The sequence below is a fragment of the Mesoplodon densirostris genome, chromosome 11 (assembly GCF_025265405.1).
Source record: "Mesoplodon densirostris isolate mMesDen1 chromosome 11, mMesDen1 primary haplotype, whole genome shotgun sequence".
Taxonomy (NCBI): domain Eukaryota; kingdom Metazoa; phylum Chordata; class Mammalia; order Artiodactyla; family Ziphiidae; genus Mesoplodon; species Mesoplodon densirostris.
The window spans coordinates 98,078,293-98,091,307 of record NC_082671.1 but is presented as its reverse complement, the minus strand read 5'-3'; the positions used below and the strand labels follow the sequence as shown (position 1 = coordinate 98,091,307).

General features: G+C 34.9%; 1 protein-coding gene across 11 annotated transcripts in view; it reads right to left on the bottom strand.

Annotated features, from left to right (window-relative positions):
• Nucleotides 1–13,015, bottom strand: part of PPFIA2 (PTPRF interacting protein alpha 2) — a 407,328-nt gene that overhangs the window by 129,979 nt on the left and 264,334 nt on the right. For all 11 annotated transcript variants that reach the window (XM_060111668.1, XM_060111670.1, XM_060111669.1 and 8 more), the window contains one exon: nucleotides 12,029–12,145. In XM_060111668.1, the coding sequence (XP_059967651.1) occupies nucleotides 12,029–12,145 (117 nt within the window). The remainder of the gene's footprint in view (nucleotides 1–12,028; nucleotides 12,146–13,015) is intronic.

Sequence of the window (13,015 nt, the reverse complement as noted above, 5' to 3'; positions counted from 1 at the left end):
CTTTTATTCCAAGAGATTGTTGTACTCCTCATTTTACTTCAAATACTCAAATTTGGATTTGCCTCCAAATCCCCATATAAGTCTGTATCTTTCATTAGAATAATGACAAATTATAATAATAGCTAACATTTATTGAGTACTTACCCAAGAACTTATAGCTAAAAATTTTTCTGGCTCTAAGCTTTCATTTGTAACAATTACTCTATTTTGCTAACATTATTAAGTTCTGACTAAGTGTCAGGTACTGTTCCACATGCATTATGTGCATACACTCTTTAATCCCTGTAACAACCTATTGGATACAGAAAAGGAAACTGAAGCACAGAATGTATTTTGCTTAAGGTCACACTACTAAAAAGTCATAAGATTAAGATTTGAATGAAAGCATTCCAGTTTCATATTCCTAGGAGTCTGTACTTTCTCTCTACCTACCCCTCTCCTTTCTTCCTTCTTTTGTCAATTTTCTCTCTTTTTCTTTTTTTGTTCATTTGCTCTTGTTCATTTATCATTTCATTTATCCATTCATTAAATCTACTTATTGTTTCACTTATTCATTCATTCAATCACCAAAACTCTGTTTAGCTTCTACCATATGCCAGACACTAGGTTGGGTGCTCAGAATATGAAGACTCCTGCTTAAATGCAGCATAATGTGGGAAAAAAGAATAAACCAAATAAAGCAGCCAATTAACCAAATTCATAAGGACCAGATAGCAGTTCAGCACTGGGGATTCCTAATGCTTCAAGGCTATGGCTTTTGGGCATCTGCCTACACTGCTTTTGTTAATCTCCATATTGCTTTTAGCTCTCAAAAATCAGACCTGACTTCAGGTTTCAAATCTTGTCCAACAAATAACAACATTTTGTCTTTGATTTGAAATTCTCCAGCACAGAATTCACAGCTGTTACTTCTAATTCCATAATGACTCCTTAAATCTGTTTCATTATATGTAAATCATTTATTTACAATCCCTGTAAACCTAGAGCCTATAACAAAGCTGAACTAATACTTGTATTCCACATCAGTTATTCTCAACCATTAGAATCCTTGGAAGAACTGAATAAAAATATAGAATGGAAACCACTCTAGACCATATCCAAGGGTGGGGTCCAGACATATAATTGTTTTTAAATCTCCCTAAGTAATTGCAATGTTTAGTTGAGGTTAAGAACCACAGATCCATATTATCCAGGTACTTTACTAATAACTGTATCTAATTTATTCATCAAACCTAAAAAACTGGCATAAAGAGGAAAAGCTTCAAAGTAATAAAATAATAAAATTGTTGGTGAAATAAATGTAATAAAAGATGTGATAATAGACCCAAGAATAGCAGACCCTAGAATCAACTAATTATTTTTAATGTAATATTTCAAACGAACGACTTGACTTTATCTTTTATTTCTGAAAGATGAGAAGAAAAAAACCTCTATAATAGAATTGCCTAAATATTGCCCTGCTTGGAAGGTTTCTAGACCAGATGATTTCTTTTTTTTTTTTTAATAAATGTATTTATTTTTATTTATTAATTTTTGGCTGCATTGGGTCTTTTTTGGCTGCATTGGGTCTTATATTGATGACATTTGAACAAAGCCTTGATGGAAGTGAGGATACCCACGCAGATATCTGGAAGAAGGGCATTCTAGACGGAAGGAAGAACAAGTCAGAAGTCAACAGGAGGCCAGTGTGGCTGGGGTGATGGTGGAGATGAAGTCATAAAATGAGGAAAGTCAAATCATGCAGAGCCTTGTGTAAATGGGAAACATTTGCAGAGTTTTGAGCATATGACTGACACGTTATCAGATTTATGTTTTAAAGCATCACTCTGATTCATGTCATGTTAAAAATAGACAATAACGGCCCACAAGAGAAGCAGAGAGACTTGGAAGGAGGTGATTACAATAATCTAGGTGAGAGATGATAGTAGTTTAGAGCAGAGTGCTTAGTGGAAGTGATGAGAAGTGGCAGATTCTGGATATATTTTGAAAGTAGAGCAAATAGAATTTCTTTAAAGTTTGATGTGGGGTGTGAGACACAGGGAGGACTTGAGGATAACTCCCAATTCTTTAGATTGAACAACTGGAAAGGTGAGATGTCCATCACTTGAGATGGAGAAGATGCAGGGAGTTTTGGAGGGGACTATCAAAAGGTAAGGTTTTTGACATTTTAAGGTTCAGTGCCTTTTATATACACATGTGGAGATGATAGATATTCAATAGGCAGTTGGATATATATACTTGGTTGTAGGGTCTATAGAGGTAAAGATTTGTAAGTCATTAGCATATGGACAGCATTTAAGGCTATGAGGCTGATTGAAATCACTGAGAGAAAAGATGGAGAACCGAGCCCCAGGTCACTTTAACATTAAGAATTCAAGAAGAAAACAGGCAATATAGCCAATATTTTATAGTGACTCTAAATGGAGTATAACCTATAAAAATACTGAACTACTATGTTGTACACCTAGAACTAACACAATTTTGTAAATTAACTATATTTTAACAAACAAACAAACAAACAAATAAATATTAGAGCAAGGTGTGACCATGAGAATGTAAACTTTCTGGAATTTGAAAAAATCTTGGAAAGTATATAGGAGTTTCCATTGGATGGGGATAGGAGTTTAAAGCAAATTTAATGTAACTCTCAGGATAAAATAATCTCACTGGACATAAAGTACATAACTAGATGCTTAAAAAAAGAAGTCAGGAAGAAGAATATGATCCAAGAAAAGAGACTGAGCCGCTGGTGAGGGAAGAGAAAAATAGAGAGTGAAGTTTCCTATACTGCAAGTGAAAAATAAAGGTGAATCTAAAAACAAACAAAAAAAAAAGGTGAACAACTATGACATCAACTCAAGAAGGGCTGAGAATTGGCCACTGTATTTAGCAATATAAAATTAGTGATGATAGTAACAGGAGAGGTTTCTGTGTAGTGGTGGAGCAAAGACTTTCCTGGAATAGGTTTACAAAGAAAGCAAAGAAAGCAACTGGGGACAGTGAGTAGATGACCCTTTCGAAGAGCTTTGCTGCACAGGGGAGTAGAAAATAGAGCAATAGCTGATGGTATAAGTAGGACCAAAAGAGAATTTCTTTTAAGTTGGAAGAACTTTGTATGTTATAGGAATGGGATGGATGAAGAAAAAAACTGATGGCAAAGGAGAGCACAGTAAGAACTGCTGGAGAAGTACACTTGACTAGATGATTGTGGAGACATCACACGGTGTAACTCACGGGTGTAACAAAGTTTTCTTTGTCTAAGGTTTTTTTTTTTTTGATTTTTTAAAGACTCATGTTCAGTCTAATAAGCTCTTTCATGCTTTTAGACACTTGGACAGATTTAAGACTTTGCTTAAAGTAAATACTCATATTTTGAAATCCATGAAATCAGGTAGTTTATATGCTACCTTTTCCACCCATGTTCACTTTTAATATTTGTATACTTGTTACACTATTTATCTCGGCTCATTCTGCTCACAAGCTATGTGACTTTGAGCCAGTAATCTTTGCTCTACAAACATGACAGGGTTATTACAGGAATCCAATACAACAACTATGTAAAAGTACTTCTGGCAAATGTAAAGGGCTTTGTACAAGTTATTTATCTTGTTCTCATTGGCATGTAGCCCTTTTGTTAATGAGGTTTACAGACAGCTTTGAAGAACAGTCTGCCTGTCTTTAAAAGGCCAGAGCCAGCATTAAGGAATATTTTTCTGAATACTCATTTTGGCACGTGCAATTCTCCTGTAAATAAAGGGAATTTCTGGTCATACAAGTTTAGGAAACACTGTGTACTATGTTTCCTCTTGGGCAATTTTAATAAATTTTAATAATTACTACAGTAAAGATAACAGTTCAAAATTGGATAGCATAATATATATTAATATTCTTGTCCTGAGAAATCTCTTTTTTGGGGGGAGTGGGTTCTGTAAAACATCCATTAAATTTCTGGGGAACTCGTGCTTCATGAGAAATGTTAAGATGGATAAACTCTACCAAAGTGAATAATAAAATTAGGCCAATTGCAGAACATCTGAATGACAGACTTAAAAATTCTCCTGGATTGGCTTAAAGATCAGACAAAGCAATGAAGAGGGAAGGAAAAGTATTTGTTCTTTTCTATATCCATATAAGAAAGCAGAGTCCCTGTCACAGACTAGACACTCAAATTATGCCAATAGGACAGAGATAAATGAACAAACTTTCTGTCAAACTCTTGTGAATCACTCAGCCTCTTAAAGTCTGAAACTATCCTATTACAGAAAAAATTTGTTTTTTCGGCTTCTCTCTAATCTGGGCTAATAATATAAATGATACTAAATTTGTTATTAAAGATAGAGGAGTCAGGGCTTCCATGGTGGCGCAGTGGTTAAGAATCTGCCTGCCAATGCAGGGGACACAGGTTTGAGCCCTGGTTCGGGAAGATCCCACATGCCATGGAGCAACTAAGTCCGTGCGCTACAACTACCGAGCCTGCGCTCTAGAGCCTGCGAGCCACAACTGCTGAGCCCACGTGCCACAACTACTGAAGCCCAGGTGCCTAGAGCCCATGCTCCACAACAAGAGAAGCCACCACAATGAGAAGTCCACGCGCCCCACTTGCTGCAACTAGAGAAAGCCCGCACGCAGCAACAAAAGACCCAACGCAGCCAAAAATAAATTAAAAAAAAAAAAGATAGGAGTCAATTCCACTTTCACTTCCCATCTATTAAAAGAATAGTGAAAGCATAAAAATCCAGTCACTGCATTCAGAGAGAGATTTGTTTTGAACTTAGTAAATTCCCATACAACATTAGAAGATTTTTACTTCTTATTTTTGCCATTGTATATAAAAGATGACTTTTGGTCATAATCTTCCTATCCTATAAAATTGATACTCAACTCCTATAAAATTGATACAGTCTAACTTCCTGTGCATATGGATGAACCATGAAACAGCCTAACCTTGCCTCTTCTGGGCCCTTTTCTAGCCAATCGTAGTCCTCTAGGCCACTCCTGCCTCGTATATCGAGGGCTATACTTGGACCTTCTTTTTGCTAGGAGGTGTGCCAATCCCAAAATGGCAAATTCATAAACCCCATAGTTCTGTTTGGTTTCATTGCTTGAAAATTCAATTGATGAATTAAAAGGGAAGTATACACTTTATTATCATGTCATTATGAGAAATTGGATCACTATATAGGGGATCAACACACAGAAGAAAATGTTCTGTTAGGGCTATTCAGATGCAAAAAAATTCAAATGATAATTATCTTTGATACAGAGACGAAATTGGGGCTTAACCAATAATGCATAAAATAAGCCACAATTAACAAAGAACTGAATTTTTGGATGAACAGTTACTGGCAGTAGTTGACATGGAGTGAAGAAGGCATATAAAAATGGGCAAAATACAGTTAATATCTGGACACATCCCTATGGATGAGGGCTTTCAACTGGAACACAGCAGAGATCTTTGAAAGAATAGCATTTGTGATAAATGGTATCTTATAATATTTTTAAATAGATATGTGATATATTCATAAGCCAAACATTTAAACATACAGCTAACAGGTTTGTATGTGACTATGTAGAATCTGTGTATTATGGTATTTCATAATATGGCACAATAGCATGAGGAAATAAAGGTCTGTTGTCATTACTGAGGTGCATATTGCTCACATAGTTATATTAACTTTTTCTACTAGCCCATTTTTGTTCTTGGTGGTTCAGTCTAAAACAGCCTTGTATCACTAAAAATCCACAAAACCCTTAATTTTGGTAAAGGCACATCCCATATTTCATCTTTTATAAAACTTCAACTCAGTGTCCTTCATGCACAGAATGCAGCCATTAGACAATTACTAGATTTTCTGATCTCAGAATTTTTCTAGCCACCGATTCTTCATTTTGTTTTACACGTTTTTGGCCAAGTTCTTCTGCCTATCTGGCATGAATTAAAGAACTGAAAAAATGCAAACAAAAATATATTTCTGATTTTATATGTATTCAGCCTGCACATTTACATATTACCCAATTATTATGTTGCATTTTATTAATTTAAAGAACAGTCACAAATTAATGTCAAATTCTAAGAGGAGAGAATAACAAGAGCAACGCTTTTGAAAAGGGAAGCGTCAGCTCGGTTCATTCAGAGGACCTAAGTTCAGAGTGGGGTGACAAGCAGAGAAGCTTGAGAGGTGAGAAGAGGCCAGCCAGTTTGGAAAGGACTTCCCATGACGTGCCAAGGATGTGTTGTTGTGTGATCACTGGAAAGATCAGCCACCCTTAGCTCTGGGAAGAACTACGGCAATTCCTCAGTCACTAATGAACAAAAAATCTCAAAATGTATTGCATGTAGTAAAGTGTAACTATTGTTTTGTGAAACTTCAGTTTCAGTTTTACACCCACATGCACACAGATGTATACATACACATGCACACATACGTGCATGTGTGCATGCGTAGTAAAAGGTTGCAACTAAATCATATTTCTTACAGTGGGTAGTAGACAGGTGGGTCCTTAGTGTTTGTGGAGCCCAAGGCAAAAGAGCAAAGAAAGGCCTACATGCCATAACTCCAAATATGTAACAATTATAAATCAAGCTAACAAACTGTCAAATAAAAATATGTCCTACTATCTTCCTTGAAATAATACCTTCACACTGGCTTTTAGGCCAGAATGAATAATTCTCAGACCACTTGAAGTTCCACACCAGAACTTAGTTACCCAGATATGGCCCTGGACTGTAGCCTGCTCTCCTTCTCTTCTCAGCCTCAGCTCCTTCCAGAATACTGGTCTGTTTTACTTGTATATATGTGGATACCTCATTCAGCACTTTCAAACTCCGTGAGACCCAAAAAACAGGCATCCCTTGGTCTCTTCTTAGGTCCAGGGATGGGTGCACTGGAGGGCGGGCAGAGACAGATGTTGCTGCTAGGAACAAGCTCATAAAGGCCCTGAAGGCTCAGGTCTGTTTGGTCAGAAAGTCTGGGCTGCCAGGAGCTTGGCATGTGGTCAAAAAGGGGTGCTGCTGTGGCTCACACCTGTGCAGTTTCCCCTGGTGCCATGGACTCTTCATGCTTAGGGAGAGGCACAGAGGGCCAGAGATAGACCTGCTAAATTGTGGACCCCTCTTGCCCAGGTTTAAAAGCCATACTCATAGTAGTTAAAAATTTTAAATGCCACTGCCTTGGAGCATCTGTTCAGAGTAAAAAAATATAATAGAGATTTTTGGGAAAAAAAGTAAGGGATTAAAAAAAAATCATACTCAAGTAGAATAAAATAATCAACTGTAGACAAATAAATATGTGTAATTATGAAAGACTAAAAGATCAGAAAAAAATAAGGTTGGATTAGAATGAATTTTCAAAAATCAATAATAACACCTAGAGAAAGAGTCCTGGCATGAAGGAACATGAGAGTACAAAGGAGGTGAGAACACTGAGGTTCTCGTCCTCCTCTGGACAAATAAGTCATTTAGTTTATCTAAGTAGGCATCAATTTCATTGTCTGTAAAATTAAGAAAAGGAAAGAAAGTCTCTAACTGCTTCAGAAGTCTTATATGTGAAAAAAATGATAAATGGACATAAAATTGTAGTGCAAATGATTTTTTAACAAGTATCTAATCAAGATGCTTCCATGTTTAAAACACTTCTATGCTTTCCCATTGCTCTGAAAATAAAATTGGACTCCTTACTACAGCCGACAAGAACTTAAATGATCTGGCCCCTGCTCACTGTCCCTGGGTGCCCTGTCTCCTGCTTCTCCCTCTCCTGGCAGCTAGACTACATTACCCTGTCAGCCTTTCTTCCCAAGATTATGCCCAAGAAGCTCTTTCCCACTGTCGGTGCATTTGCACTTAGTGTTTCCTTTGTTTCAAAAACTCTAAGCTTTTCCATTAACCCTCTGTACTCTTTTGGGTTCCGGTTCAAACTCCACCTGCTGAGAAGCCCTTCAGTGCCATGTCTACCTATCTTCCCCAACCACCTCGCACCTGCCCCTTGATCACACCCACCCCCTTTTACATGTATGTACTTATTGTCTGTGCCCTCATCTGTCCTATTCATTAGCGTCCCAACCACCCAGAACAGGACAAATTTCCCAGCACTTCAGTAAGGTCACCGCTAAATATTTATTGAAAAATGAATGACCATAACACAGTATTCATAAATATTATAACCATACTGTTTATTGCTTGTAATCAATGTGTCAAGAATTTTGGCATTCATAGTCAGTGTTTCTATTCTTTACAACGAAGCTACAAGTTAGGCATGACTATTTACCTGTAACTGATACTCAGGGAGGTTACAGAGTAAGGACACCCAGGTAGTTACTGGCAGAGATGGGATTTGAATCCAGGTCTACTGACTTTAAACAAGTCACTGTTCCACACTGTCTCTCTGACACTTCCTGTCACAATTAATGTATCTCTCCTTTAAACTCTAGTATCATTTTTGACACCACTTTATTCATCATGTTTTGCAATATTAATTTGGGCAGATTATTTTCACTGCATATTATTTTCACTCCTGCAAATTTTACAGGGAATGTCTTCTGAATCTCAACCACTGTCTAACATACTACTTACCCACATTACTTAGCAAACATTTGCAGCTGGAAAAAATAATTGGAAGTACAGAATATATGAGCCAGGAGCATTACTATCTCTTTGACAAGAGAAGCATGTTTATTAAAATTTCTTTTTCACAAGTTAACTCCTCTCTGGAAAGCAGCAGGAAGAAAGTTATGGATCCTAGCCCTGAACTTTTAATGAGGTAAAATTTAGTGTTCTGAAAAATTTTTTATTATCCCGTGGATAATTATGTTCTTCTAGAACACCAATTAAATCCATGGCACACAGAAACAAAATTGTTTCAGTTAAGCTTATTTTTTTCTTTTCATTTTTGTTTTCAAAATGTTGGTAATAATTACACAACTTTTCTATGAGTAGTAGGCCTGTTTCAGAGTGTGCTTTTATGAGACTATTTTTATCAACTATTTTGTCAACAGAGTTTTCAAGCCACTGCTGTAAAGCCTCTCCTGTTGGCTAATAACCCACCCTGACTATGTAATTTAAGTAACTTTACTGCCCTAAACAAAGGGCGATCCTTGTGACTAGGATTTGCAAGTCACTTTCTGACAGCTCCACAGCACCTGACAATAGTTTCATGTTTCCTCCCCAACAATCCCTCTGCAGTTTATACACTAATACTACAGTCATCCTACGCTGATAACCTTCTCTACATAGACACTCCCCAAAATAATATTCTCTTTTCCTTTGTTTTAATATACCTTTTAAACACTTGTTACTGAAAAAGTAAGTGTTAGGATTTAAATTACAATCCTATAACACTTGTTATTCAATGGCGTTAACATACCTTAAATAATCCTTTTAAAGGGGATAATTTCAAAAAGATGACTTATAATGTTCAGGTGCATAATTTAGCAGTATTTATAAAGGGATGATAAAAATAATAATTAGGATATTATTTCAGCTTTTATAAAAAAATGTCAGCAGTTAGAAGATGAATAAGTTCTGGGGATCTAATGTACAGCATGGTGACCATAGTTAATATTGTATACTTGAAAGTTGTTAAGAAAGTAAATCTTAAATGTTCTCACCACACACACACACACACACACACACACACACACACACACGGTGATGAATGAACTAATCTTATCATGGTAATCATTTTACAATACATACTTATACAAAATCATCACACTGTATACCTTAACTTTACACAATTTGTAGAGCAAACCATCACATTGCACACCTGAAACTTATATAATCTTATATGTCAGTTATATCTCAATAAAGTTGAAAACGAAATATCAGGCAAAGAAACATGATATAAATAAAACTTTTAAAGTGCTTTCTTGAATCATCTCAGGGGTAATATGGATTAAAGCACAGTTTATTTTTAAAATTAAAAAAAAATATATGACATACATTTTAGGATTACATTGCAGGATAGGGGCACGATATTTTTAAAAATACTAGTATATCATTATTTCAAAGCATTTGGAAATCACTCTTCCTACAATTCTGGGAAATTTAAAAAAGTATGCCTATAATTACAATGTTTAAAAATCTTTAGTTACATCTATGAAAAAGTGTGAGTGAGTTAGCAATGGCACAGAATTTCTCTTCTACCCTGACTGAAATGCCTTCACCGAGAACTGGAAGGCAAAGAAAGTTAAAGACAAGTACTTTAAGTCTTCAAATACTCAGAAACCTCCACATATATACCACTATCTGTTGAGTCCAATAGAGACAAACATCATTTATTCACAGGTCCTCATCCTAATTCTGTAATCAGTTTCTGAAAATTAATCTGACATGCATTGTCTTATATTCTATAATGACTAAAATTTAGGGGTTATATCTTAAAAAAATAATATTTGAAAAAAACTACATGTATGAGTACACCACTCCCCAGAAGTACTAGAGGAATGCTTTAAGCACCAAATGGTTTGTTAGCGAATAGACAAGATCTTAAGTTCCTTATGCCTTTGAAAGCATATTTCTTTAATTTTAGTCTAGATTAGCATAATATGGCATCACTATATTTTGAAGACTTCTAAGAAAAAGACTAGATGACCATAAAGTCCATTTTCATACTCAAACCAATGTCATTCTGTAATTCTCTGAGGAAACGTATAGCACTGTATTACTGATGACATAAGTAAAATGAAACAGTAATAGTAAAATGACATGTTAGTTTCCTAAACTGAGGATTGTGTGCAAATGCCCTATTCTAAAGAGCTTGGTGGTTTATTTACTGAAGTAATGTCAGTTTACTTATCTGAAGAAAAGAGAAATAAGTCTTATTCAGATTTGAAATATAGCTCATGAAATCTAGCTGTCAGATTGTAGCTTATTGTTAATACCTAGCTTAAGATTTTTATAAAATACATTGATAAAGGCTAAAATAGTACAGCCTTTAATGAAGAGTTGTTTGCTTCTCAGCCACCAGAATTGATGGCGGTCTCAGGAAATGTCTGGTTTACTTGGCTTCTTTTGCTTTTACAGTTGAAGGAGGAAACATAAGAAGCCCCTCCATTTGTTTCAACTGGATAAATGAGGAAGTGCTCAATTTATTTTATGATAAGAAGTCTAGTGCTATTTGTTTTGTGGTACAGTCACTTGCTTCTTAATCACTATGTTTTAAAACCTCCTGATATTCACAATGACACCAATTTAGCTACCTGATTTATGAGGTCTTGATGATTAAGGAGCTCAAGCATCCAGGGCTATAACTTGCAAATACCCAGGAGATGGTTTAAGTCTCATGCACAGGATGTGCAAATGCCTATGTAATCTTAATCTGATTCCAGACCTACCAGCAACTGACTTTCTTTCTCTTGTGCTGGGAACAAGTGGTTCAGCACAGAAAAGCGCCAAACAGACTGTTGGTTTCCTTGGCCTGGGTCTATGCCCCACCCGAAAGGAAAATCAATTTCTTCTAAAAAACAGTAAAAGTCTAATGACTTAAGATATCTTTTTATGTAATTTCTCATTAACTGGAGTACTGCTGTGGTCTTATCAAACACATGGAAAATAAGTCAAATAAGATATTATAAAAAAGTTTTTGCAGTGATAAGCCACAGATTAGTCACAAATTGTACATAATATCACTTATAAATCAAAATTATTGTTACTGTATTTTAAACAGTCCTGGATATAGATTATTAACATATCAATATAGATATATAGATAGATTTAGATATTTATTCAATTTATAATTTATTCAATTATAGATACGTTCAAACAGATATGTAATTAAGTTCTTTTTAACAGAAGTTAATAGCAAGTAATGAGAAATTCAAATATATATATATGCATAAATCCACACATACATTATTTTTGAGAGAATCAAATTAGGAGCAATTAATGATAAAGGAAATAATAATGCACTTTTGATCAACAAGTCAAAACACAGTAATGTTTATTACATGAATTACACAAATATTTCATACTCATGTCAAATGATATAGCAAGTAAACACTTCCAGGAAAGAGCATGTCATATGTGTCATACCTTTTCATGGACTTTCTGGCCAGGTTCCATCCCTTCAAGATGTTCTGACTCTGTGGATCCCTCACTTGATGCCAATTTTCTTTGTATATGAACATTTTGTTCACGCAAGGCAACAATCTGCAAAATAAAAGCACTATGCCTTTAAAATCTAAAATAGAGTATGAAGTATAAGAAAATTGAGTTTACTTGAATGTGGCTAAGAACTAATGAATACAAACAAATAGTCAGAAAATAAACATTGAATTTTACTCATATTATTAGTTCAAAAATATTTCTAAAATTTAGGCTAGCATTTCGAATAATATTTATAGGAATGTGAAATTAAGAAAATATTTTCTAGTTGGAAAATGTATCTATCTAGCTTGAGATGTTTTTAAATCAGTGGCATGATCCATGTGTTATTAATTCAGAAATTACTTTTTAATTTAACTTATGAAATGTAATAAAATTTGTATTAGTCTGAATTTTTAAAGTATGAAAGAAAGATAAATCAGAAAATTGACGACTAAAAACTAATTATGAGCACATTCATCTTCCCTAAGAGACAGCACGTCTGCAATTTTAAAACAAGCAAATAAAGAGGCTAGACTTAAACAATTTGTGCCACTATCATGAGCACTTAGAATTAAATTGGTCTCATTGTCATTATTTTATCGGCCATTATTTTAGCACTTCTAGTCCAAATATAGTTAATTTACAAAAAAAAAATTTCTCAGAAGGCAATTAATTCTTGCAAAATTTTAGCTCAGATTTATATACATGATACTTTGAACTAAGAAACAGATTCTCAGAGAGTTGTAGTTTAAGTGATCTTAATAATATACAGAGTGGAAAATCACATTCTAGCATTTTAAAAATATATTTGCTATTTATACATATTATTTTGAAAATATTTTACATTACATTAATAGCATAAATTATTTGTTTCTTGGCAAGTTTTATTATAGTATCAACTCAGATATTGAGTCAGTATTGGTTCTAGGGGAA